This window comes from Neopelma chrysocephalum, unplaced genomic scaffold (assembly GCF_003984885.1).
Source record: "Neopelma chrysocephalum unplaced genomic scaffold, ASM398488v2 Primary Assembly neopelma1_25, whole genome shotgun sequence".
Classification (NCBI taxonomy): Eukaryota; Metazoa; Chordata; class Aves; order Passeriformes; family Pipridae; genus Neopelma; species Neopelma chrysocephalum.
The window spans coordinates 31,643,087-31,670,086 of record NW_020897694.1 but is presented as its reverse complement, the minus strand read 5'-3'; the positions used below and the strand labels follow the sequence as shown (position 1 = coordinate 31,670,086).

Sequence of the window (27,000 nt, the reverse complement as noted above, 5' to 3'; positions counted from 1 at the left end):
AGCACACCCTGGAGCCGGCTGGCAATCGCTCCACTGGACAGGGAAAGTTTCTAGCAACTTCTAACAAAAGCCAACCCTGTAGCCTCCTCCCCCACTACCAAAACCCAGCTCCAGGAACCCACTATAACTTGCTTTGCTACACTTGTTCCCTTCATAATATATGAGTTGTGCAGAAGAAAGCAGGTCAGATATCCACTATGTGGTGTTGGCTGGTCTCAGTGACAACCCAGTATAATTAATATTTACAATTAATGTAAGAGAATGAACCTGGAAAACAACTGCCCACTTATAGCTCTTCAGTCATCAATCTCACACTCTAGTCGGAATCAAGGAAGCAGAAATACTCATCAGACTCATTTCTGGGTCTCTAGAAAGTAGGCCTTTTTGTCCCCAAGGAAAGTCAGCACTGCACTAGCTTTGGCTTCCTCTCTTGGAAATATCTGTATCTCAGTTAGGCATGAATAGCTGATATATATGAACTACTATTGATATGGTTATATCATTCCATATGTCAGTAAAGAAGCAGTGGGATAGGAATGACTGGGGCATTTTTAAAAAGGCAATTCCTGGAGCATCCTGGAAGGGTGCTGGGTAGCAGGTGAATTTTCCAAATATAGTAGCCAAGAAATGGGAGTGGTAGAGAAGTATGTGGGCTGTTCTTTCTCCTACATTTTTAACTCCAAGCAGAACGGATCTGCCTGTTTTTAAGAGGAAAATCTTGACATACCTTGCTGTTTGAAAATGTCATATTTTCTACTGATGCTTCAATTTCAACATGTGAAGAAATGAAATTACTTTACATGGATTATAAATCTCCATATTTAGCAAATTACATTGCCTTCTGTGAAGCAAAGCCTTTTGGGGTATAAGGGAACTTTTGACATTTTATATTGTTTATAATAACCTTCTTCTTTAGAAGATGCACAGATGTGACATGAGAAGGTAAAAAATGCTCAGCATCAGGGCCTTGAGTAGCTATTTGCATTTGGATGCTTACTACCTGCAATTTTTGTCTGTTTTAGTGGTTTGTGGTTTGGCTTTTTTCATACTGGGAGAAATGGACTGAGGGCAAACCCACATCACAATTTTTGATAGTGATATATATTATTTGAAGACTTCTGTCAAGGTTTAACCAGCACAAATTCATACCCAAGATTTGAAATCCTCTTTTTCCACTTAAAGAACTTTTGCAATTTGCATTGTCATCTTCCTGAGTGCCCCCATAGATCTGACTATCACTACCCAGTCCTCCAGGGCTTCCCCTGCCCTGCTCAGAGCCCAGGACACCCTCTCAGCCTCTCAGGTCCATCAGCAACACTACAGAAGGGACAGTCTCCAGCTCCTCACAGCTCTGCCCCACCCAGCCATGGGCCCCACTGAGCCAGGCACACCCTCAGGCCCATGACCCATCCCAGTCCCCAAGGAGGTGCCTGATGGCAGGGGTTGGGGCTGCCCTGGGTTCCCTTGATCTGGACTGGGGGTGGGATGGGCTGGGGTTGCCAGGCCTTGTCCTGATGCCCTCCATGGGGAACCCCCATCCCCCACCCCCCAACCCCAGAGACATCTTATATTGAGAGATTCTTTGTACTTCTCGGTATTGCTTAAAGCTAGAGAGAAATACACGTAAAAGAAAGTATTTTTATGCACTTGCTGGATTCCCAAGCAGCAGCATACTCTGTGAAACAGAAAGGGAAATTTAACAAGCTAACTGCTTGTTAGAGTTATATGCAATCATGAGTTAAGCATTTACATAAATTTGCTATGAATAAGGAGGGAAGTGATGAACATTGTATTTTGCAACACTTCCGATGCTAAGACAGTTCCCCAAACACAAGGGAGGGAGACAGTCCTTTTTATAGCTATGCAGCCCTTTAAAATACAGTCTTTCCATCTTCTCTGAACCTGAAGACTGTGACAGAAAGATAAATGAAATAAAGACATTTTGAAATAGAAGGTAGGTCTACCTTTTTGTTTCTAACTGTTCTGTTTGCTGAGGTATTCACTGAGACTTTAGGAAGTCCGGGACTGGAGAGGATATCCTAGGCAAAAATATAAAAATATGTCAGAGGAATATATGGAGCAAAGTTGAATGGAGGGGGGTTTTTTGCAAATAAAGTACCTGCTGCCTGTTAAGAAAGGTCCTAGACACAATTTTTATTTTTTCACTGGATTTGATACTGGATTTGTAGAAGTTAGACACTGCTCCTAGATCGTAGAATTATGATCATGGAATGATTTGGGTTGGAAAGGACCTTGAAGATCGTCTAGTTCCAATCCCACCATGGGCAGAGACACCTTCCACTAGACCAGGTTGCTCAATGCCCCAACCAACCTGGCCTTGAACTCTCCCAAGGATGGTGCAACAAGTTCTCTGGGCAACCTGTTCCAGTGCCTCACTACCCTCACAGTGAAGGTTTTCTTCCTTATATCTAATCTACATCCCCAAAAGCAAAGAACTAATACCCTCAGCAAACTCATACACTGGGTAACTTGAGTTGAATGATACTGATGTGACCCATTTTGATGTTTTCTTTTTGCAGCTGTTTACCCACTTGCCTGACATCTATTCATCCTAAACTTTGTATACAGCAGAGAGATAACCAATCTTTAGACCTTAATATAGTATCCACCAAATGTACATCTGTAAGATTTATGCAGTGCTCCTGAGATCACCAGCTTTACAAATCAGCATACAAATTGTTTTGATGCATCTATAATCATATCTTTGGAGGATTTATCCATAAAAAATTCTTCATTGAGTCTGTCAGTGAAAATACCCTTCAGTGTTACTACCCAGAATGAAATATGTCATTCCTAACCCAAATAATAACTAACTAGACTTGCAGGTGTCTAACACAGCTAAGCATGTGCCATGATCCTCCAGACTGAAGGAATCACATTAGTTTTCTTCATCACAGATATTCCTGTGTTTGCAGGTATGAATGGGTCAGCCATTGAAAATTTCTCCTGTGTGATTTATAACATTTGCCTCATGAACTGCACTTGGCAGGCAGGAAGGGGTGCTCCAGCAGATACACAGTATTTTCTCTACTGGCAGAACTCAAGGTAAGTAGGTCTGCTTGAGTCAGGGAAGTCTGAATTCTCATTCAGCATATCACACTACTCACGTTTAATGAAAATACCTTGCTTTATACAGAGATGATGGGGAGATGGAATGTGAGCTTTACATCAAAGATGAAAATGGCAGAAACATGGGATGTAGATTCCAAAACGTGAGGATAGAGATTGAAAAAGCTTACTTCCTGGTGAATGGGTCTAGCAAAGACTCCCTGATCCAGTTCTATGATGAGTACATTGAACTGTATAAAATTGGTAAGTAAATAATTTATTTTGGCTTTATTTTCAATATTGCATGAGAAGAGTAGAGCATTTATCCCCGAGAAGGAACCATGAACCCTGTCTTACCTAGAGGTGAAAGTAAGAGACTGTGGCATCTTCAAGAAAAGCTATTCCCCAAGCAAAAGAGCAATGAGGGAAAATAAGCAAGAAAGCTCCACAGCTGCAATCTGCCTCAGATTCTTTAGCAATCTACCCTTATTGGTTTTAGGTTTTTCTCAAGGAATGTTCATGAGACTTAAAAAACTATACTTTCCCCTGATGTCCTTTCAGTGATGGCCAAATGCTTTTCAACGGAGGAGACTTTTTAGAAGTTTATCTGAGCACTGATTTCTGCTTTACATTGCAAGTGGGGATGACATACAGTGGCACCATAGCCCTGATTAAATTAATTAATACACATACAACAAAGCTTTCACATGTAGTGCACTACATGAAAATATCCCATGCAATTACTTCTACTGTGGTAAAGTCTTATTGGCAATGTCACATTGGTTTTGGTATTGTCTTCAAAATGTAATATCACTCACAGTAGATGAAACAAGACTGTTCTTTGACCAAGTAGCCCAACACAAATAGGCCAGGCCTTTCCCTAAAGATTGATGTGAAGTAGTAATCTAGCTGAAATTAAGCTTTCCTGCACCAGCCTTTTGTCACCCTTTCTGCTGTGAGTGACTGTCTTTTGCTGTTCCAGTAATCAAGTCCTTGGCAATGATCAAAATACAAAGATCCTCATATTTTTGCTTATGAAGTTAGGGGAGATACATGAAAAAGTTGTCTAAATTATTAAAACTGAAGTGTCTTTCTTAAATTTGTATGGCTATTCCTTTTGCAAGGGGGGAGTAAACTGTATAGTTTACAACATCAAGAAACCAACATCATCGTGTCACAGAAGCATTGTTGTGAGGAGGCTTAAAGAAAAAAAGTGTATTGAATGTCTTACTTCTTACTTACTCTAGGTTAGCAGCAGCTAGTTCATCCACAGTAATAAACATTCTTTCAGAAAAAAGACAGTACTCTATTAATCTAGAAAAGTAAATGAAAGGGGTTTGTATCTTTGTATGCTCCTATATCATCTTCCCTGGCTTAATCTCTTTTTTTTTTTCTGATCCTGTGGACATGATTTAGAAAGCATTGGTCTTCCAACTATTTCTAACAAGTCCTAAGAAAAATAGATACAAATGAGTATCTTTCTTCATAGAGGTGTTAGTTGCAATTTTACTCTCATCAAAGCAAAAAGGGGTCAAGCGATTTTAATTGTTTGGATTCTTGCTTGCATCATTTCAGAAAAGCTCATGCCTCCATCAAATATCACTGTTGACTGTGATGAAAATAAAAATGATTGCATAATTCAATGGCAACGACCGCAAATAAGTCACTCTAACAAAGACAAGTGTTTTGAATATGAAATCAACATAAAGTATAAGGTAAGAGGAATTTCTTCACCTATGTTTAACATTAATTCATATGTTTGCATTTACCAGTACACACAGGTGAAAAGAAAATCAGTCTCTCTTGTATGGTGCAGTCTTCCTCACATGCAGCACCATATTCCTTGGTGGCTGTGCCTTTCAGGGATCCTGTTATGCCATATTGCCACCTTTTATTCTTTTTTTTATTCCTGCTCTCTTGAGTGAGATATTGCTGGAGGTATACTAGGTAACGGGGACAGTCCCAGAGGAGAAACTTGGTTAATCAAGATTTGAACATATCACAGCTTTGTCTGTGACAACACTGAGAAAAAGCACTTCTTTCAGTAAAATCTGTTGGAATTGCCCTGGATTGGAGTCTTTCCAGTGGTGACTGCATAGCTGTGAAAGGGTAGAGCTGGGCTTTAAATAGTGAAAAGAGAAATATACATTCACTTAACAAGTTTGAGTTGATGGAGGTGAATTTCTCTATATATTAAATGCAAATATCTTACCCAGATATAAGTATCACATTTTTTGGTCCAAAAGTTGAAGATTCATAATACTAAATAAAAGGAAAATAAATGTGAGAGAAAGTAGAAAGGCAGTGTGATTAAGCACAGGTTACTGGGGGAATGATATAAACTACGGAAAGTCAAGACCTTGACCTTATAAGTCTTTTTACAACAATAGGGAAGGAATGAGTTTGCTGTGTTCCACTGCTAGAGTATATGTAAACAGCTGTAACTGTGGCATAATTGCGGCAAAAGACCACAGGGTGGCAGATAGTGACTACAAAGGAAAAACCTACCTGAACTACTGTCAGATTTGGTCACTTAGTGGGTCATTGAAGGCATTCCCTAGATTTCTGAAATTTGGAATTTCTTAGTCTGGATTGAGCTTGCTATTTCATGATGAGTTTTCTTGGAAGCCCAACTAACTGCTATGAAACAGCAGTATTCCTCTGAATTACTTGGTTATTGCAACAAAGAAACCTTATTGAAAACTCCATGTGGCACTGGAATAAAAGTCAATTGCAAAAAAGCAATACACAGTTTTTAACATCTTTTTAATATGACTTATATTCATTTTATAAAGAATATTGAATTTCACACGTCTGAATTTCCGAGCTTTTTTTGATAATAAGCAGCAGTTTTCACTTTATTAATTATGTCAAGGTCCAACAATTACTCCATCAATTGAGCAGCATAGGCTCCCTTGACACTTATAAGATGCAGCCATAATCCTGTCTTTGGAGGATTTATCCATAAAAAATTCTTCTGCAAAATTTATTGCTTCACCACTGCCTAGTCTAAACTTGTATTTCTTTACCAATACACTATGACCAATAAATGTTGTACTACAGTTGGCCTTTAAACTGTATTTTTCACAATTGAAGTTACTTGCAATCGGAGCAAACATGCACACAAAAAAAGGATAACTCCATGAGTAATATCATTTCAATCGTATTTTTTCACGTCTGAAAAAATGTTTCTTCTTCAGGTATGGGTTTTTTTTTAATGCTTTATAGATCAGGATATCTGGGAAACCAAAAGTCAAACCTCACCAGTGAACTGAGCTAAAAAAGCACCAAATACCTCCCCCAGGTCCTTTGTAACTAGGTTCCCCCAACTCTGTAAGCAACAGGCCTGCTTTCTTCTTAACCTTTCTTAATGTCAATGAACTCATAAAAAACTTTCTTGTGTTCACCTTCCTCACTACTCTTAACTCCAGCTGAGCTTTTTCTTTCCTGACTCTATTCCTATATATGCGGATGATATCTTTGTATTCCTCCCAAATCCATTCTTCTACCTTTTGTATAATTTCTTTTTGTCTCTGAGCTCAAACTCAAGCTTCATGTCCTGCAATGCTCACCTAGCACACTTGATTGATTTTCTGCACACCAGAATGGACCATTCAGGTGTGTCCAGAGTAGGGCAATGAAGCTGGTTAAGAGTTTGAATCACAAATCTTACGAGGAGCAGCTGACAGAACTGGGTTTGTTTAGCCTGGAGAAAAGGAGGCTCAGGAGGAAGACCTTAATGCCTTCTACATCTGCCTGTAAAGATGTTGTAGTGGGGTTGATCTTTTCTCCCAAGGAACAAGTAATAGGACAAGAGGAAATGGCCTCAAGTTGCACCAGAGGAGGTTTAGATTGGATATTACAAAAATTTCTTCACTGAAAGGATGGTCAGGCATTTTGAGCAGGGAAGTAATGGACTCACCATCCCTAGAAGTGTTCAAAAAACATGTGGCTATATGTTTGGTCCAGTGGCAGGACAGAACTGACCTCTGCCAGTTGCAATGCTTTCCCTTGAGTACCAAGGGCTATGGCTGTATTTTTCTCAAGCTGCCTGAAGAGGGTCCAATCTGCTTCCTTTTCTTGATTGGGAGATCTGGAACAAACACCTACTACATTAACATCTGTGCTGGTCTGTGCTCTGTTGCCTACTCACAAGTTATCTTACTGGTTCATCATTCAAGACAGAGCTCTATGCATACAGGGTACTCCTTTATACACAGAAGAAGGACCAGGTTACCAAGCCTGTTTTCAAGGACACTATCACCCCCCTTGGTGAGATGTATCCCATGCCTGCTCAGTAGCCCCTGTTTCTCAAAAAGGGTCCCAAGGTTGTAGAAGACAAAACCCTGCCTATAACACCACTTACTCAGCCAGGTGTTGACCTGCTGGATAAGTGCAATTCTGCTCAAGCCTTTTCATCTCACTGGAAGGACTGAGGAGACACCATCTGGACTTTCTGCTCTTCACCATCCCCCCAGTGATCTACAATCACCCTTGAAACCTTTCAGGTTACCCCTAGGCCTATCATTGGTGCCCACACAGAAGAGCAGCAAGAGCTTCAATAGCCAGACAAGTCTGGCTGTCTTTGTGCAGCATCCTGGATCCTGGCCCCTGGTAAGCAACAGACCTCCATCAGGTCAGGTCTGTTGATCAGCGGCATCATTCCCTCTAGGAGTTCCTTTTAACTATCATACACATTTTCTCTATTTTTTTAATTGTGGTGCCTCTCTTCTAAAGTTTGCAAAAGACCAATTGTCCTTCTGGAACTCCATTTTGTTATATTTTCACCTAGACTGATCCCTGTGCATAAGGTAGCTTGTTTGCAAGTACTAGAAGCTGTCATGGACAGCAGCGTGCCTTATAAAATCTTAGAATAGTTTGGGTTGGAAGGGACATTAAATATCATCTAGTTCCAAACCCCTGCCATGGGCAGAGGCACCTTCCACTGAACTGGGTTGCTCAGAGCTCCATGCTGCCTGGTCTTGAAAACTTCCAGGAATGGGGCATCCACAACTTCTCTGGGCAACCTGTTCCAGTGCCTCGCCACCCTCACAGTAAATACTTGCTTCCTAATATCTAATCTAAACCTACGGTCCTTCAGCTTAAGGCCAAAGCTCCATGTGCTATCACTATATACCTTGTGAAAAGTCTTCTCCAGCCTTCCTGAGGGACCCTTTAGGTGCTGGAAGGCACTGTAAGGTCTCCCTGGAGCCTTCTCGTCTCCAGGCTGAACAGCCTCGTGTTCAGATGCCACACGAGCATGCATGCAATTATTTCATAAAACAAATCTGGATAAATTTAGTTTTGTTTTAAAATGGAGTATTTCAAAATAATTACAAAAATACATAACTCTGGTAGTCTAATGGAGATTAGACAGTCTGCAGTCATTTTGTGCGTGTGGTCACCACATTACCTGCTAGTTATTATGGCTATTCGAAAAAAATTAGCATATTCTATTCTACTTGTCAAAAATGTAGTTGGAGGGCAGCCTAAAATAACTGTGAATCCATGTCAGTTCCCAAATATTTTCATCTAAAAGAAAAGAAAACAATATTTACATAATATTTGTAATTACATGTAGTGACATTTATTGTATAATTAAAAAATTACATGCAAACTAAAAAGTTTATTTTACAGTTTTTTACCTTCTTTTTTTCCTGGTGTGTGTAAGAATAAAGTTACAGTTTTCATTCAGGTCTGATTTGCTTGTGTTTGAGTTTAATCACCAATCTGAAACAAAATTTGTATCTCAAATGCAATGGCAAGGAGAACAAATATTTTTTCATAGCAGAATTAGTTACTATATAAACTTGGCATTGTAGATTAATTAGATATTAAATACTAAATGTTGGACAAATTACTAGTTCTTCTGAACAAATTGTCAAGTAGACAAGAAAGAGAATGCAGAAAAACAGGACAGTAGATAAAAATTACTTATTATCAAAACACAAAATAAGCAATGATAATGTTTTTCCTTTTTTTCTAAATTTACAGGATAATCCTGAAGGAAAGCCCAAATATGCTTTTAAACAAGTGAGTCAGCTTGTTCTATTAATTGGTAATACATATTTGTTTCATAGTCAACTGTAAAAAGTAAATAGTATGCAAATGCCTTTAAATCAGCATGTGTTCAGTGCCCTATGCTTTATGGGATCCTTATTTATAGATTTCATGAATGTGTCAAACTGCTAAATCATCACAATATACATCATTTATTATACATTCAAGGGCAGAACTTTATTGTTTTTCTGTAAGTATTTTCAAAAAAACTTCTATTTTACATTATTTTGTCTACTCTCCCTCTCAAATATTCAGAATAGAATTTGAAGTTACACATCACAGCACAGAAAACAGAAAACAGCTCCTAAGAATTTCATTTTATTTATGAAAAGCATAGACCACAAAAGCCCTTTGGGTCGAGGGTGTCTGCAGGTATGCTGAACTTCCTGTTAATCAGTGCAGCTTTAGCATCCCACCTCTATGCTGAGAGCCTCCAAGAGCAAGAGTGTTTCAGTAAATTGTAGTAACACTAAGTATTGCAGTCTTCTACTTATTTACAGGTTTGGCAGGAAAATTATGCTTTTCCTGAAAAGTCATAATGCAAAGACCAAGGCAGGTGAGATACAATGCAGACAGCTTATTCCTCAAATCACTCAATGGTAGCATGAATGGTAGTATTGAAAGAACACAGTTCAAGATGTTTTTCTGCCTCTGTCTTTGTGCTCAGGGAAATTATCAATGAATCAAACTATGTCATAAGAAATCACAGGATATACTTTTACAGTGTAAAAGATAAAAAGGTTCTAAATGTAAAAAGTTTAGTGAGTGTCAGGTTGTTTTTGAGATACACAGTTGCATACATATATATATAATAAACATGACTACATTTATTTTTTGCTCTGGAACAGCAATCCACTTTAACATACAATGCTTTCATAGTCTCTTAAGAGTTTCACTGGTAAATGGCAACTGTTTTGCTTTGTTTTTAGGAAGGGGGAAATAGTCACACATTTCCAAGATCCAACACAAGAAAGAAATATCTCTTGAAAATGAGAACAGCTGGCAGTGCCTGCCTTGTGAACCCAGCCTGGGGGGAATGGAGTGCACCTCTTGAGTTTGGTAAGAACAAATCCGTGTCCTGGGCTACTCTTCCTCTAGTGATATCCTGTCTACCTCACACATTGCTGTCCACCTGCATACACACAGATATAGAAAGGATTGGCTAACATTTTGCTTCAATCCACACTACAGAGAGGAGTAGGAATAGACTTAACAGATCTCTTAACATTCTAACATAGGAAATAATATAAAAAAGTTACATGGAGCTGAAGTGCATACCTGCTTACTGCAGGAGATGGACAAATAGGCTCAATCTTAATTCCTCCCAGCAGACATTTCTGCTATGTGTTAAATTACAGAGTTCATTTTTATACCAAGCCAAACCTTTCAGACTGATATTCACCAATCAGTCACCACAGTACATGTTTAACAAGTTCAACAAGACCAAGTATAAAGTACTGCACCTATGTCAGGGCAACCCCTGGTATCAATACAGACTGGGGGATGGAGGAATTGACACCAGCCCTGCTGAGAAGGACTTGGGGATGCTGGTGGGTGAAAAGCCGGATGTGAGCCAGCCATGTGCACTTGCAACCCAAAAAGCCAATCATATCCTGGGCTGCATCAAAAGCAGTGTGGCCAGCAGGTCAGGAGAGGGGATTCTGCCCCTCTACTCTGCTCTCATGAGACCCCATCTGGAATGCCACATCCAGCTCTGGCAGCCTCAGTATAAAAAGTATGTGAACTTGTTGAAGTGAGTCTAGAGGATGGTCACAAGAAGGATCAGAGGGCTGGAGCACCTTTCACAGTCTGAGAGAGTTCTGGTTGTTCAGCCTGGAAAACAGAAGGCTCCAGGGAGACCTTGTTGCAGCCTTCCAGTACTGAAAGGGCCTACAAGAAAGCTGGGGAGGGACTTTGTGCAAGGACATGTATCAATAGGTCAAGGGGGAGTGGCTTCAAACTGAAAGAGGGTAGATTTAGGTTAGATATTAGAAAGAAATTCTTCACTATGAGGGTGATCAGGCACTGAAGAAGGTTGCCCAGAGAAAGTATGGAAGTGTTCAAGGACAGGATGGGGCTCTAAGTAACTTCTTATAGTGAAAGGTGGTCTGCCATGGCAGGGGGGTTGGAACTAGATGATCTCTAAAGGTCGCTTCCAATCCAAACTATTCTGTGATTCTATGATCTGTTCCTCTTTATTACTAATAATAATTTATGACTGTTTCTCTTTCAGGAAATGAGGAAATGATTTCTTCTTCAGCGTGGATTTTACTTGCTGTAGCATTTGTAACACCGTTAGTGGCAATCATTGCAATTTTGTTCTTCAAAAGGTAAACTTAATTTATGGATTTATTTTATTTTATTTTATATGGGTGTGTGGAACATCTGAAGTTCTTAAATAAATAAGGTAGAGATGTCTCTGTAGTATAGGTAAACTAGTTTTCATTCCCACTGTAATAGAAATTGATTCAAATGAGTAATCCTAATGTAAGTGCTATGATGGTAATGCCCAAAGTTTCTCCCTAGCTGATCCACACAACTTTTTCCAGGGCATATTTTGTCAATGTGGCAACGAGAGCAATTGTATGCAATTACTTATATTAACATTACAGCTGCTCTAAATACTTGCAATGCAGACTGCCTATACTACAGTTTTTTTGATTTCTTGAACTAATGAATTTGTTGCAAACACAGGTTGATTTTACTTACCATGAAAGATTTTGCACTGTTCGCTAGAATTGTCATAGCACACTGAATGTGTCTGAAAGCACATAAGCTAAGCAGACTATCTCTTGAAATAAACTACTTAAGTGAAGAAAAAAGGATATTCTGCAGTATGATGGACTCTGTATAAAAATATACAGTAATCCAGAGAAGATACTGCTTTTCCAACTTGTTAAAATTTTTACACCCACTTTTCACTGTTTGTAGTGACCTAAATAGTGGGACAAATTCTTTTTCATTTTCAAAGAAGAAACTAACTACTAGCAAATCTTTAACCAAGAACGAATCTTTTACTGTCCAAATTATTAGTGTATTCTTGATATGTGTTCATTCTCTACTGAGATTATGTATATTTTTCAGTTCATTTCTAAAACAGAAGAGGAAGATAAGAACTTGCTAAAGTTGAAGGGTGCAATGGTTTTGTCATATTACAGTTATTTCACTTTTCTATTCAATACTCTTTGATTTCCAGGACTGGCCTTTGGAAAGCAGCATTTCCACAAATCCCAGGGCCAAAACCTGCTTTTTTTGGACTGCCTGATACAAATCCAGAAGTATGTTCTCTCTTTCTATTTTTATATTTAATGTGCAAATACACACAAAATTCTACTGGATGAATTTTTAAATTATAAGGGACTTATTACAGAGTATAACTCTTCTTTTTGCCATATTCTGAAGAAATACAAGAGAAAATCAGCAAGTTTGTTAAGGGAAATTAAATGTTGTGCTCTTCCAGAACCACGGGGTTTCTCCCATTCCAGTCTCACAGGTGCAGAGATTGAAGCTTCCACTGGTAGATTCAGGCAGCAGGAAGGGCTGTGTGTTTTCCCAACACAAGGCACAAACATGTACAATGATACAACAGAGCAGAGTGATGCAGCCAGCCACAAAGACCAGCACAGGAGGCTCTACCAACATCAGATCAACATCACCAGCAGTCTCATAAATAGGAACCCAGACGTCACAGTCCTCCTGCTACTCTCCAGCTGAGCAGGGCTGAAGTTTGCCAGTGAGATGAGCACAGACCCTCACTCTCTACATTTACAAGCACCATACATTTGCAAGTTCCTTGCATCCAGTCCCTGTCTCTGAGCCCTGTGTTCAGCCCCCAGGTCACCAGCAGTCACCTTGAATCTCTCTTACTTACCACTAGCAAGTTACACAGGCAGGATAGAAAGCAAGATGATGAAGAAAACAGTTCAAAATAGGGTTTCATAAGGAAATGATAGACTGCGGTGGTCATACACAGCATTTGACCACACCAGCACACTGACCAGCTGTTCATTTGCACCTTTTTTTGTCCACTATTTTATCATGTTACTCATGCTCTGTTCAATTAGCTAAACTTCAGGCCATGGGTATCTATCTACTTTCACACCTTAGTGTGAAATTAACTAGTTAATTTAGTAAATCCTTAATTCATTGAATCATTTAGATTGGAAAAGACCTTTAGGGTCATCAAGTCCAACTGTTATCCCAACATTGCCAAGCCCACCACTAAACCATGTCCCCAGACTACACATCTGCGTGTCTTTTAAATACCTCCAGGGAGGATGACTCCACCTGAACAGTCTGTTCCAATGCCTGGCAACACTTTCAGTGAAGAATTTTTTTCCTAATATCTAATGAAAACCTACCCTGCCAGAATTTATGGCCATTTGCTCTTGTCCTGTCTCTTGTTGCTTGTTAGTTGGAAGAAGAGACCAGCCACCACTCCACTACTCCTTTCAGGTTGTTGTGGAGAGTGAATTTGTTTGAGATTGATAATCTACATGGTGCATTATAGAAAAGCGTGTTCTCCCATCCACTTCCAGACCAGCAAAAAAACCATGTGTCAGCATTACAAAGTTGCTGAAATTTCAATGTTATGACCAGCTAAGGAGAGCTTTTCACCTAAGAAACGAAGAGGTGAAATACTTTATAGCAATATGCAACAACAGTTGAAACACTCTCAGAATTTTACAGGCTAACCTAATCATATATATCAATACATATATGTATAAAACTGATGGAAGTTTTTATTTTCCTTTCAGTTGATGGAGAGCAAAATTCAGTCAACAACATCTGCAAATGAAGAGATAATAGTAGTTGCTGACATACTAAGATAACCAAGAAAAAGAAGAGTCTAAAACTGTATATTTCTGTAGAAAGTCTGGAATAATATATGTAGGCTTTCTTCACTTTCTTTTTTTTTCTTGTAGAAAACAGTGATGCAGACATGAGAGAATGATACTTCACATGCAACCTTTTTAAATGCCATTGTATTTGCTTTTAATTTTGGCTAACTTTAATTGTTTGAGTAAGTTGTCCTTACTGGATATCTTCCATTTTGTGAATGTGAAAAATAATTTTTTTTTCTCATATTAAAAGCATTAAGAATTAATTTATGGAGATGAATACAATTTAAAAAAATTCTGGTGCCTGAATGCCATTGTTCTACTGTCAAAAATGGCCCAATTCATACTTGAAGTTTCCTTGGAGCTCTTAAATTCTGAGCAAGTGGAAAAATGAGAACACAAGCTGAGACACTGAGTAGTGGCTTGCAATCAACGGGTTTCTCAAGGGACAGGAATATGTCTAAAACCCTAACTATTCCTAGAGCTTAAGTGTGTTACTTACAAATTAAGACATCAGCCACCTACTTCTGTAGGTACTTAGCTCTTTATGTTCTTACTGTTCACTTGCTTTTTACTACCTTATTATTTTAATATCGAGTGCATGACTCAGTTAATCTCTGTTTTCTTTTTTTCAACTTGAGAGCTTTACTTTTGGGCCAAATACGAGGTTTTCAGAGACACAGGGTCAGGACAAGGTATTATGAAAACAGCCCATGCTGTTGTTGAATGCAGTGACTGGTCACGAGTGATGCTTCTCAAGGATCAATGCATAGTGTTTAGCACTAGATTTCACCCCTCTAGAACATGAGTGACAAGCTGTGTAAGTTCAGCAGTGGGGCACCAGGGTGATTATGGGTGTCTGAAGGAACAGGGATTTTTCAGCCTGGAGAAGAGAAGCTAAGGGGTCTAACACTGTCTTTCACTGTGTGTAGAGAAGACATAACAGTCTTGTCTGGGAGTTGCACAGTGTAAGGATGAGAGGGAACAGTCAAAAGTTGCAGCAAGAGAAAGTTGAATTTGATATAAGGAAAAAGAATGATTTACAGGTGAGAGTTGGGTGGTCTCTGGAATAAGTGTCTGAAGAGGCTGTGAAATCTTCATCCTTCAATATATTTGAAACACAACTGGATAGTTTCTGACAAACTTCCTTATTGGGGAAACGATTTATTATTAGATTTCTTTTATTCCTTTTGTTCCAGAAAAAAACCTTTCTTGGCCTTACTTACTGTACCTTTGTATTTATCCTGTCAGAATTCACATGCTTTCCTGTTGTCCTTCTTTTGAAAGGGCTTCAACTTCTAGAGAAATGCCTTCTTATTTTGTACAGAGCCTCCCTCACACTGTTACTTTTCTAAGGACAGAGAAGATTTTTCTTTTTAAAGAGGTAAAACTGCCTAGTATTTAATCTGTTTGTATTACGAACGGGACACAAAATTCAACATTTCATTTAACTGTGCAGGAAGATACTGGAGAAGGCATAGCCATGTCTTTACCACAATAGTGCCTTCACATGTGATGCTCTAGGTCCATATCACTGCTTTTGTAGAAGCAAAGAATATTAGATAACATTTGTGTTGGAATAACATACTATTGGCACCTGTTGAAAATCTAATTTCTACATCCCCTATGAAGCGTAGCGATGGGCAGGCAACATAAGCCCTTGTAAGAGCTAAGTAGTCAATAGAGACCACAAGGTCAGCACAGAAGACAAGAAGCAGATATTTTCACTTCCTGGGGTGTCTCCCGATACCCTTGAGAGAGATCAGAAGCACAGCAATAAACTCTGTTTTACAGGTATATTTGATTTCTGGGTTTCTTTATTGGAGAAAGAAGCATATCCCAGCAAAGAACTCAGAATCTGAGCAGGTAATTGTAGAGCATAGACAAAACTTCCAATTTCAGTTAGTCTAATTCCATACAAGGCTCAACCTTGATCTGGAGCCATACCAAAAGAGTCTTTATTGTCTGACTCCCCAGTTTGGATGGTTGCTCAGTGAACTATTTACTTGTTCCTACCTGAGGAGGTAATGCTGGAAGCTCACCATGACTTCTAAGGATGTCTTAAGGTGCAAAGAGAAAATGCTCAGCGATTTACCTCCTTAAATGAATTAACCTTTGAGCACTTTCATTCACAAGAAAAAGAAATTTATCCTCTGAGTAGCCTCACTAGTTTTGATAACATATATCGTAGTGCTTCTTTTAGTCTCTGAAATTCAGATTTTGAGGGTCGGGACCAGGATGCTCTTCCTGGAATGGGGTAAAACAACTTGAACAATGCCCTATTTGCAAAGCTATTGGTGAATGGAGAAGGGGGTGTCATGCTGCTTTTGATGTTGAATAATGCTGAAACCTGTCTGACTCATCATTTTCATAACTGGGTGAGAAATCACTGACAATCATTTTTATGCTTTGCTATATAAATGCTTTGAGAATCAAAGGCTTAGATTTTTATACTATACATTTGAATCTTGCTTTTTGATTATAAGCCTGGTTTTATAATGATATTAGACATTTGATTATTAGACTATATACTCCCAGGACTACTTTCTTGCACAGAAGCCAATTGCCATGTAAGAGTCTAGATACATTTTATTAAACCTCTAAATAAGGTGGACACTTACAAACTACCTTTAGAAATTAGCCCTGGCCTGAGCTAACCTCTGGACTATATCCAGGAGTTGTTCAGGACATTTCTTGCAAATCCTGGCCAAACTAATACTGGGAACAGTTGTTTCTGGACATGTTCCAGTGCTGGGGAGCCTTCCAGTTACTAGTGCAGCCAGGACTGCACTCTCTCCAGCTTATGCTCTAGCTGAACGCAAACAGCTCTTGGCACACCTACTGCCTTTGACACAGTTAATGATTACCTTTTAGTCAAAGACTTGCCTGAGAAGCTTTTTGCAGCAGATCGGAACAACAAATCAAATTTCTTAAAGAGACTGAATTCATGCTGGACACACTTGTAAACCAGCTTTGTCTTTCTCAGTATGCAGCAATGGTCAGATTAGAAATCCTGACGATAACTTGCTAAGAGTGGTGGGTTTGTAACAGACTGCACTAGTTTATATAACCTTTCTCAATGTCTTTCCTCACAGGCAAAATTGCCAGAGTGTGGCATAGTTTGACTCCAGTCCACCAAAACCTAGCCATGAGCTATGAACGACGATTCATTGGCTCTCTGTAAGGAAGGGAATAGTGAAGTACAATAAAGACAGTATCGAGACACTCAGGAGATGGTGTCATGAACTTGTTAAATAGAACCTAAACAAACTCCTCATTTCTTTCCTGTTTTCTCCTGGGAAGGATAACATACTCAACTGATTTTGGAAAGGTGTTACAACCATGTTCAAAAAAAAGGCCAAAAGTTCAATCCAGAGAACTGCATGCCTATAAACCTGGAAAACTCATGGCTTGAGTCAATCTGGAGCACATTTCTGTGCCATTAAGTAGATGGTCTCTGGGAATAGTCAGTATGATTTTTTCAAGGGTTAGTGCCTGTAAAAAGTGGGTTACCACAGGGGTCTGTCCTGGGGCCTATCCAGTTTAACGCCTTTATCAATGACTTGGAGGAGGTGATGGATTGCCATCATGTTTGCAGATAACACCAAATTGGAGTGACCAGCTGATTTGCTCAGGATGAGGGCTGCAATCCAGACAGACACAGACAGACTGAAGGAATAGTCCAAAAGAAACCTTGAAATCATTTGCTCACTTGAATTTACATTGTCTGGAAGAGGAAAAACTTAAAAAAATATATTTTTAAAATTATTTTACAAATAATTAAAAAAATATTTTATATAAATATAAACCCCCCCACTGTTTTGAAAAATTATGTACATTTCCTAGAACTCTGTGCTTTACAGCAGCCCTTGTTTCTTATAAAACAGCTTCACACAATATTTGGCAATTTCCTGAAGGATATGCATGCAATTCTTCCATCTACTGCTTTCTTATGAAAGGTTGGTAACATTTCTGAAGATTTTGTTACCCTGGTGTTTTTCTCAGACTTCTCCGAATGTTGCAAATGCTAATGCTAAACTGAGACGTTATTATTAACAGATTTTTCAGACCATGTAGAGCAAATGTTGTGTCTTTCACTCATGACAAGCTATTCATGAATTATCTAGCAACATCTACATCAGCAGCATGGAGCACCGCCTGCAAGAGATCCCAGCAGACCACTCTATGCTGGTGGACCAAGACCTCTGGTGTTCAAAGGGCCTGTCTTGGAGAATTGCAGAGGTGTATGTCACCCAAAAACTATTGTAGTGTGAGTTTCAACCACTCATATGGACAATACTGAACTAGAATAAAACACAGAATAGCATATTAAACAACACCAAAATAATTGCTGGTTCATCATAAGCACCAGGCCGTACACTGTGGCAGTTCACATCCTCCTGAAATGACTCTTCCCAGAAGAAGGTGAGACCTATTAAAGGAGAACACAAAAGACTTCATATGCCCCAAAGGAAGCTGGTACCCAGGAGGGCCAGAGCCAGGACTTGAGGGCAGCCCCTGACCAGGGCCCATTCACACCACCCCATGAGGGAGAGAACAGGCCGCCAAACGCTGAGAAGGAAAGAGTGGCTATAAGTGCACACAGAGTCCTGATGAATCAATCCAGGCTAGAGTTCAAAATCACAGAATCACAGAATGATTAAGGTTGAAGAAGACCTCCAAGACCACTTAGTCCAACTCTTGGCCAAACACCACCTTGTCAAGTAAACCATGGCACTAAGTGCCACATCCAGTCATTTCTTGAACACTTTCAGGGACAGTGACTCCACCACTTCCCTGGGTAGCCCATTCCAATACTTGACAACCCTTGCAGTTGAAGAAATTCTTCCTCTTGTCCAACCCGAACCTTCCCTGGTGCAGCTTGAGGCTATGTCCTCTGTCCTGTAGTTGCCTAGGAGAAGAGGCTGACCCCCACCTTGCTATAACCTCCTTTCAAGTAGTTGTAGAGAACAATAAGATCTCCTCTAAGCCTCCTCTACTCCAGGTTAAACAACTTCAGCTCCCTCAGCTACATCTCATATGGCTTACAAATGGATCGGTTAATACTAACTCAGCCACTGTTTGCGCAGCCTGAAGGTACTAGTCAGATGATACTGTAATATTACCCTCATGTTACCTAGAACTTCACCAAACATGCCACCAAAGCAGCATGCAAATCCTTTCAGTCATACAGACACATTTACATCACAAATATATGTGTCACAGAAGGATGGTACTTTAGAAAAGTTACTGAAGGTGGTGGCAGTCACTGAGGTGGTACCCAATTAGAGCATTGATGAATAGGCCATTTCAGACCACGCTGAAGTGTGACTACACATATACTGTGTTCTTTTCAGGCTACACAAAATAAGTAAATTAAATCCTTTAATAAGTAGAAGATTTGAAACATGCCTGTCCTGTTCCTAAGGTACTGAATAGGTGGCAAGAACTGAGTCAATGATAGTATTTGATTTTAGAGACAAAATTCTGCAGCTCAGCCCTGCCTAACGTGTGGTCTGCCTAAAGTGCTACTCATTTCACTTATTTAGTTTTTTTCATCCATAACCTCAAATAGAAAAATAGAAAATAGAAAATAATATTAACATGCCCTTCTGATGGGAATCACCGGGTAAACGTGAGCAAGACTGAGCAGTGTGGACTGAAAAGCAAAGACATTTAAAATTTGAAAAGTCTGTGAAGTAGTTTGCTGTTGGTGGACCTGAGCACATACACTAGCAAAAAAAACCAAACACCCCCTACAGTTTTGGTTCAAGGATAGCAGGGTTAAGAATAGTTCTTTCTGTAACAGACTAACTACTAAGGACCTTGCCTCAATCCTAAAAAGCCTAGGGAATTCTTCACCTTCCTATTATTGTGCCTGTGTTGGGAGTAGAAGGGTTAACTCAAATTACTCTTGCATCTGAGAGTATCTAAGCATCTGAGAACAGCAAGAAATAAAAAGAATGATATAACTGGATATCAGATCTCATGTAAAACAAATGGGGAAGTGGCTAACTCTCAGCATGACCCAGAGCCACATCTAAAGTTGCTGGAAGTTAAAGCAAAACAATGTGGCTTAGACTGTCATATTTATATGACTGTAAAGTCTTTGGCATACTTGACATTACATTATTCAGTAAATGCTTTGGATATTTTTTTCTAATTTCTGTAGTCAGACTCTTTTGGACCTAACTCACGATATTGTAGCCTAAGATGAACCAAACAAAAATAACCCATAATCAAGCAGTGAGAAAGTTCAGCAATTTGGATCTGGCATTTTCCTTACCATTTCTTTGCATACAAATAAGCAAGACAGAACTTTCTTCGTTGTTTGTATACACATGCTAAGGATTGATCTTCCTCAGAGGAGAACCCGGGCTGGTGCAGGGGCCAGAATCAACATATACAGACAGTAAGGTCCTGACAGAAATAAGTGACCATGTTATAAACACTTTAAACACAGACTAGTCACACAAAACTGCTGTTGTTTCCAGAAGATATTACTTATGAAAATATGTTTATTTGTAGAAGTTGTATTTCCATGAGCATATTTATATACTATGATTCCATTGAGCATTTATGTATTTCTGTATAAATGAGTTTACATATTGTGACTATTAATGCTTAGTATATCTGACATAACAGGAAGGAAGTTTGTTGCGTGATCAGTATATGTGAAATTGTTAACATCTGCAAATCAGGAAATTTAAGGAAGCTCAAAAGCAGTAAGGGAAATGACAAACTGCGTCACTTCCCAACTTGCAGCATTTGTTATTTAATACTGCCATGCAGTAAAAAAAAATTAATTGGTACAGCAAAACACTTAGTGATTCCTGCATCTGACTACAACTACAGGTTTAAGCGTCCTTGTTGCTGTGAACCAAAACCAAAGATAAATGAGGAGAGTTTTTTGAAAAGGAGGTATGTCTCTCTTTGTTGTCTATTGATTTTCTTGTGCCACAGAAGATTTTATGCAGATGTTTGCCGAGGATTAAGTCAAGTACAATCATATTATCTCAAGTAAAAAACGTGGATTAGTTTCCTTTCTGATTAAGAAAGTCTAAGGAAAATTTTGGAGATGTTTTAGCCTATTTGATTAAAAATATAAATGTGTTTATAAAAAATTTCTAAAGATTTCTTCAAGATTCAAGGAAGACTATGAAATGTCTATGATGTCTGTTGCATTATTTGACATTTTTTATCTCACAACTATTTTTCAATAACTGAAAGAAATGCTATTTTCTGTACCCCTTCTATAAATTAATCCATCTAGAAATATGTGGATTTATATTTCCTGGGGAAAAAAATAAAAGTAAATCACAGAACTTTGGGATGGTTGAGGCTGGAAGGCACATCTGGAGATTGTCCCAACCCTTGCTCAGAGAAGGGTCAGCTACAGCAGGTTGCTCAGGGCTTTGTTCAGTCAGTGTCTGCAATGCTGGAGACTCCACAACTTCCCTAGAAAACCTGTTCAAGTGGTTGACTACCCTCACAGTAAAAAGTGTTTTCTTCTGTTTAAATCAAATTTCTGTTATTTAAGTTTTTGCCCATTACCTCTTGTCCAGTCACTTGGCAAGACCGAACAGAGTCTGGCTCCATCTTCCTCATTCCCCACAGTTGGGTATTTGTATACACGGACAACATAATGGCCAGTCTTCGCGAACGAAGATTTGGGGAAAGGTCTTTTTACCTTTCCAGCCTGCGCAATGGATTTTTTTTAGGTGAGACACAGCCTGCGCTGAACTGAGCCCACCCTTTAATCCTAAGGTTCATCTGCCGGGGCCAAGCAAGCTTGGACAATGGCAGTGAGGTCCTCAGGACGTAGGTTTGTTTAGAGTGACCTTCTCATAGATGGATGGCCTCACAGGGCTAACGAGCTACCATCTGCCCGGGGGACTTGGGATTCGAACCCGTGGTCGCAGCAGTGAGAGTCCTGCATGCTAACCACTAGGCCACCACGGGTCCCACACGGACAACATAACCCTGAGCCTTCATCTCTACAGGCTGAACAGTCTCAGATTTCTCAGCCTTTTCCCATATGTCAGAGCCCTTAATCATCTTTGAGGTTCTTTGCTGGACTCTCTCCAGTAGCTCTGCATCTTTCTTCTACTGGGGATCCCAGATCAAGACCAGGTACTCCAGGAACATCTCCCTTGGCCTGCTGGCAATGCTCTGTCTCATGCAGCCCAGGGTGCCTTTGGTCTTCACTTCTGCAACAGCACACTGTTGGCTCATGGTCAGCTTGTGCTGTCTCTGCAAAAGCTGCTTTCCAGCAGGTTATCCTCAGGCTCTCCTGGTGCCAAGGGTTGTTCCTCCCTAAGTGCAGAACTCAGCACTTTCCTCTGCTGAATTTTATGATATTCTTGTCATCCCATTTCTCCAGCTTGTCCAGGTCCCTCAGAAGCAAAATAGTGGTATATTACCCACTTCTTCCAGTTTTGTACCATCTACAAACTGAACTAGTCATATTTAAGCAGCAATTTGATAGTAATATTTCATGGCTTGGCATGCATTGTAAGGTTTTTATCCTAGTTCCATGCCTTTTGGTAGGCTTAGCAAGCATATGGTACTCTCCATATGTCTGCAATATGTAAGTATTAGTTTATCATCACATCACCCGATGAGTAAAATCCAAAGTTTTATTTCTGGAAGTGTGTTATAGGCAGTAGTAATTTTCCCAGAGCCACTCAAGCAAATTAGTCACTGTCTCAGGTAACATTTTCTGGTAGCATTCTGCACTAACAGCCTAAGAGCAAAGACAATAAACTGTACAGACTAAGAGAGTTAGAACTGATAATGCTAAGTCAGTATTTAGTGGATGCTTTCTGTACTATAGACTATGTGACCGTATTTTTTATCTGACACATTGATTAGGTGGATGGATTAGGTTTATAGCTCTCTCTCTGGGAGAGAACTAGGCAGTGAGCTAAGAGTTGAGGAGTATAGAAACCCAGTGTTTGAGTCTCCTCTGGGGCCCTTCCCTATGTAGAAGGGTAGACACATGCTCGTGAGGCTGGCCAGGGGAGAAAAAGAAAAGCAAAGCAGAAAAAGCATACAGTTTGTGGAGTTTCATCCTAAAAGATTCTATTTTACGTCCTATTCTAATGAAATATGAGGAAATTCTGCTTACACAAGAATATACGTTTCCTCTAGTCTGATTCTTCACGCAATCAGTTTGAAATATGTGTTCCTTCCAGCACCTTCAATATTGAGGTCTATTCAGAGCAGAGAGAATTTTACCACACCTGTCTTCAGAAGACCAGCCTGGGAGAGGGTGGAGGTTCTGGAGGTAGAAAGTTCCTACAGATATGGTGCTGGAGCCACTTGCTTGGTTATTGTGCAGAAGGTATGGACTGGTCATGTAAATGGCTTAGGGCTCACCACAACTCCTGTATCTCTTATCCTACCTGCAGGCTGAGAAAAGCCAGAGGACCTGGCTATGTGTTGGTGCATTCAGGTGGAGCAATAGAGAGAACATAGGCACAAACCAACTAAACAAACTAATCCTATCCTGAGTGATTTGTTTTAAAAGTAGGTCAAATGTGAAACACAAATCCTTTGGGAAGCAAACCCCTTTAGTGCTGTGATCAATGGAAATGATAATTTCTTATGAGGAAAGTGAATGCTTACAGGCCCTGCTATTCCCACTGCAAGTCCAATGAAATGTCCAGAGTGTGGAGACAATGGTGTCAGCAAACACTCCTCTGAGCAGACAGGGCTGCAGATGATTCCTGTGGCAGTGCCCTAGATGAGGGTTTCCATGAGAAAGCATGAAGAGTACTTGCAGTATGGGGCTGTTATCATGTGTAGGAGAGAGGGAGATTCTGAAAGCACAGGAGTCATGAGAGCAGAGAGAGAGACGACAAGAAGAATAAAGCCAAGCAAATAAAGGAAAGGTGAGCAGACAGTTGACAGAGAACAGGAAAACTTAAAAAAGAATGCAAGATGAGGAAAGGAAGGAGGAAAGGTTGAGTGACTGAACAGATGGGCCAAAATGGAGAAAAATACGCTTAAGGGGCAGACTAGAAGGACAACAGTTCTTGAGGTTCCCATGGGCATTAGTGGGGAGGTCCCTGAGAGCATGAGAAAGTGGAAATAACTATTGAGACCAATATCTCACACAGCATTTCACAGCCAGTCCTCCATACTGTTTGTACTTAAGATTCTTCAGTATCAGTTCCCAGCAGCCATGGCCACATCCTTTCTGTAGTACGATGATTTACAAATATTGATGTTGCAAAAGATAAACAGAGAAGAACCAGGTTACAGTGAAGAGTCTATCTCTGTTGCAACTCCAACATGATGCCCTGGCCTGGCTTGAATCCTGGAAACCACGACAGACATGTACTATCAAGCCAATTTCCAGGAAATGTGACGTGACTCCTGGAAATATTCAAGAATCCAAGACAGCTTCCTTTGAGCATCTGGATGGGTTTTTGCTTTCACCACAAGTGGAGTCAGTCTGAAATCAGCACTCTGAAATTACCATAAAAATTAATAGAGAAGGGTGGATGAGTAATTAAATAATGTTTCTCTTTTTCCTTAATTTGTAAGAATTTACCTTACAGTCTTAGAATTATCTTTAGCAATACTTGTAATCAAGAAAATTTCTACTAGGAAGTTTCAATACTAGTCAATGCTAAAACAAACAAAAAATTAACCAGAGTTTCTTCTGCATGTAAAAAAACCCACCAGAAAAACAAATGCTGTCAATGGAGAAACCTTCTCCAAAGTTTTAAGCTCCTCCGAGAAAAGGAAAATGGTACATAAGACGAGAAATGTTTGACATGAACTGATGACAGTGTTTGACTAGCTTTGCTCAGGTCTCCATATGAATGAATGTGGAATCACCTTTTGTAGGTATTCACACTTCCTTAGTAATTTAAATTACCTACAGTGATCTGTAACATCTGACTCCTCAGTTTCTGACACAAACAAAAATTTGAAGTAGCTGTTCTGGATAGATGCAAACCTCTAAGAACAGTGGGAGTTATGTAGTTTGAAAAGTGAAGAAACATTTGTGATATCCAACAGGGAAAAATATTGTGATGCTTTGACCTAGGCTGGCCACCAGCTGCCCACCAAACTTCTCTCTCACTCCTCCTCTTGTTTATTCTCTACTTCCCATTAGCAGACAATATTCAGCTACTCCCTGGGACAAAGGGCCTCAGTACACAAAGCAGTTGTTTTGGAAAACAAATGCATGAATAATGAATGCCTCCTCCCACTCCAATCCTTTCTCCCAGGTTTTATTGCTGAGCATGATGCCATATGATATGGAATATCCCTTTGGTCAGTTGGGGTCATCTGTCCTGGCCATGTTCCCTCCTAGCCTCTTGCCCACCCCCATTCTATTGGCCTTTGCAGAGTGAGTGGGATGGGGTTGGAGAGACAACCCTGATGCTGTGCCAGCACTGCTCAGCCAAAATACTGGTGTGTTATCAAGACCGTTCTAGCTACTTATAGAAAGCACAGCACTGTGTGGGCTGCTCTGGGGAAAGTTAACTCCAGCCCAGCCAGAACTAAGTGTTTCTTAAGCTACAAAAGCACAACGCATGAAAGCACAGCCATGAACTACCTTGTCGAATCAGGCAGCAGTGCCAACCCTCTCCTATGCTCACACAGCCTGGAAAGGGAGGTGTAACTTCCTTCACATAGTCTATACTCTGCGTCGCCAGAGACAATAATCACACACTGTGAGACAAGAAAATAAAAAAAGTAGGCAAAAAAAAAGTGACCAAATTTAAGGTTTGGTTGCTGCTTAAAAAAATGCCTTTAAGAAAAATACTTCCACATCAAAGAAACTCATCAGAGGGAAATAGAAAATGAAATGGATAAAAAAAGAGGAAGATACTAAAAAGGTTAAGAAACCTTCTATATAGCAATATTCAAAGGCTTTAAAAAAAGCAGCGAAAAATTATTTATGTGTTCAAGAAACAGGGAATGGAATTCAACCATATGTCCATTAACTACAATTAGAACTTAAACAACTTAACGCTTTTGTAAATACTTACTTGTAGATACTTTTACATGTCTTAAGGTCGGTTTCATTATCAAGACATAAAGGAGGCAAGTCAAGATGGAAAAGAAACACTGAAAAATATGTTGTCTTTTGCAGTATTCCTCATTGAAAAGGGTCATTGACATACACTATCTCTTTTCAGGAAATTGGACAGAAGTAGGCTCCAGAAAATGCAGACAACTTACAGAAAGAAAGTTGTAGGTCCAGAGGAGCAGAAATACCAAGAATGAAAGTGTATCCAGTTTGCAATTATGTAAATCTTTGTTCAAATGAACTGTACATGAAGACTTGAGAGTCACATTCTCTAAAATAGCTCTAAGCACTTTCAGCATTTTTTCTTAGCCTCTCAAGCAGGTTTTATAGCCCAAGTTCAATTGTATACCACTATAGTTATATTAAAATAAAATTATTGTGGGCATAGTTCTATGAGCTAACATTTTTTTTATTACAAAGCAGACATTCTCAAAGTTTAATAATGTCCACAGTAAGATTCAACAATTTCTGAATACAAAAAAAATAGTAACAAAAAAAGTGTAGAAAAAAAGTATCTTATTTAATAATGGGATATAGTAAACTACACCTAAAAAATGGTACTCTTTACTATATTCAGTTTTCCATGAAAAGAGGTGAAAAGTGAGAGACCACATATAAAAATGAAAAATTCATTCAGATTTATCAGAAACTGACAGAAGCATCATCAAGTTTATGACAAATGTTGCTATTCAGGATATACAGGATACTGCAAAAGCAGCTGAATCCAGGGCTATCCAGTGCCTTTGTAAAGGCCCATCAGAATTCCTACTCCTAAGGTACTTTTCTAAATGGAAAGCTGTTACATCTCATCTGGGATCAGAAAAGAAAAGAAAAAAAGATGATAGAAGCAAGTACTGACATTGATAAATAACATATACAAAATCAGTGTTATGTTCACAGAAGAGCTTTGATCTTTGTTGAAAGAATATCTTTTCTTTTCTTTTCTTTTCTTTTCTTTTCTTTTCTTTTCTTTTC

The 27,000-nt window shown here is 39.4% G+C and overlaps 1 protein-coding gene across 1 annotated transcript in view; it reads left to right on the top strand.

Moving 5' to 3' along the window:
• Positions 1-14,635, top strand: part of LOC113963556 (granulocyte-macrophage colony-stimulating factor receptor subunit alpha-like) — a 30,730-nt gene extending 16,095 nt beyond the window's left edge. The window contains exons 7-14 of the mRNA XM_027674793.1: positions 2,937-3,066; positions 3,158-3,333; positions 4,645-4,784; positions 9,064-9,102; positions 10,059-10,188; positions 11,363-11,459; positions 12,326-12,407; positions 13,887-14,635. Coding sequence (XP_027530594.1) covers positions 2,937-3,066; positions 3,158-3,333; positions 4,645-4,784; positions 9,064-9,102; positions 10,059-10,188; positions 11,363-11,459; positions 12,326-12,407; positions 13,887-13,961 — 869 coding nt within the window. The 3' untranslated portion in view covers positions 13,962-14,635. The remainder of the gene's footprint in view (positions 1-2,936; positions 3,067-3,157; positions 3,334-4,644; positions 4,785-9,063; positions 9,103-10,058; positions 10,189-11,362; positions 11,460-12,325; positions 12,408-13,886) is intronic.
• The last annotated feature ends 12,365 nt before the right edge of the window (positions 14,636-27,000 follow it).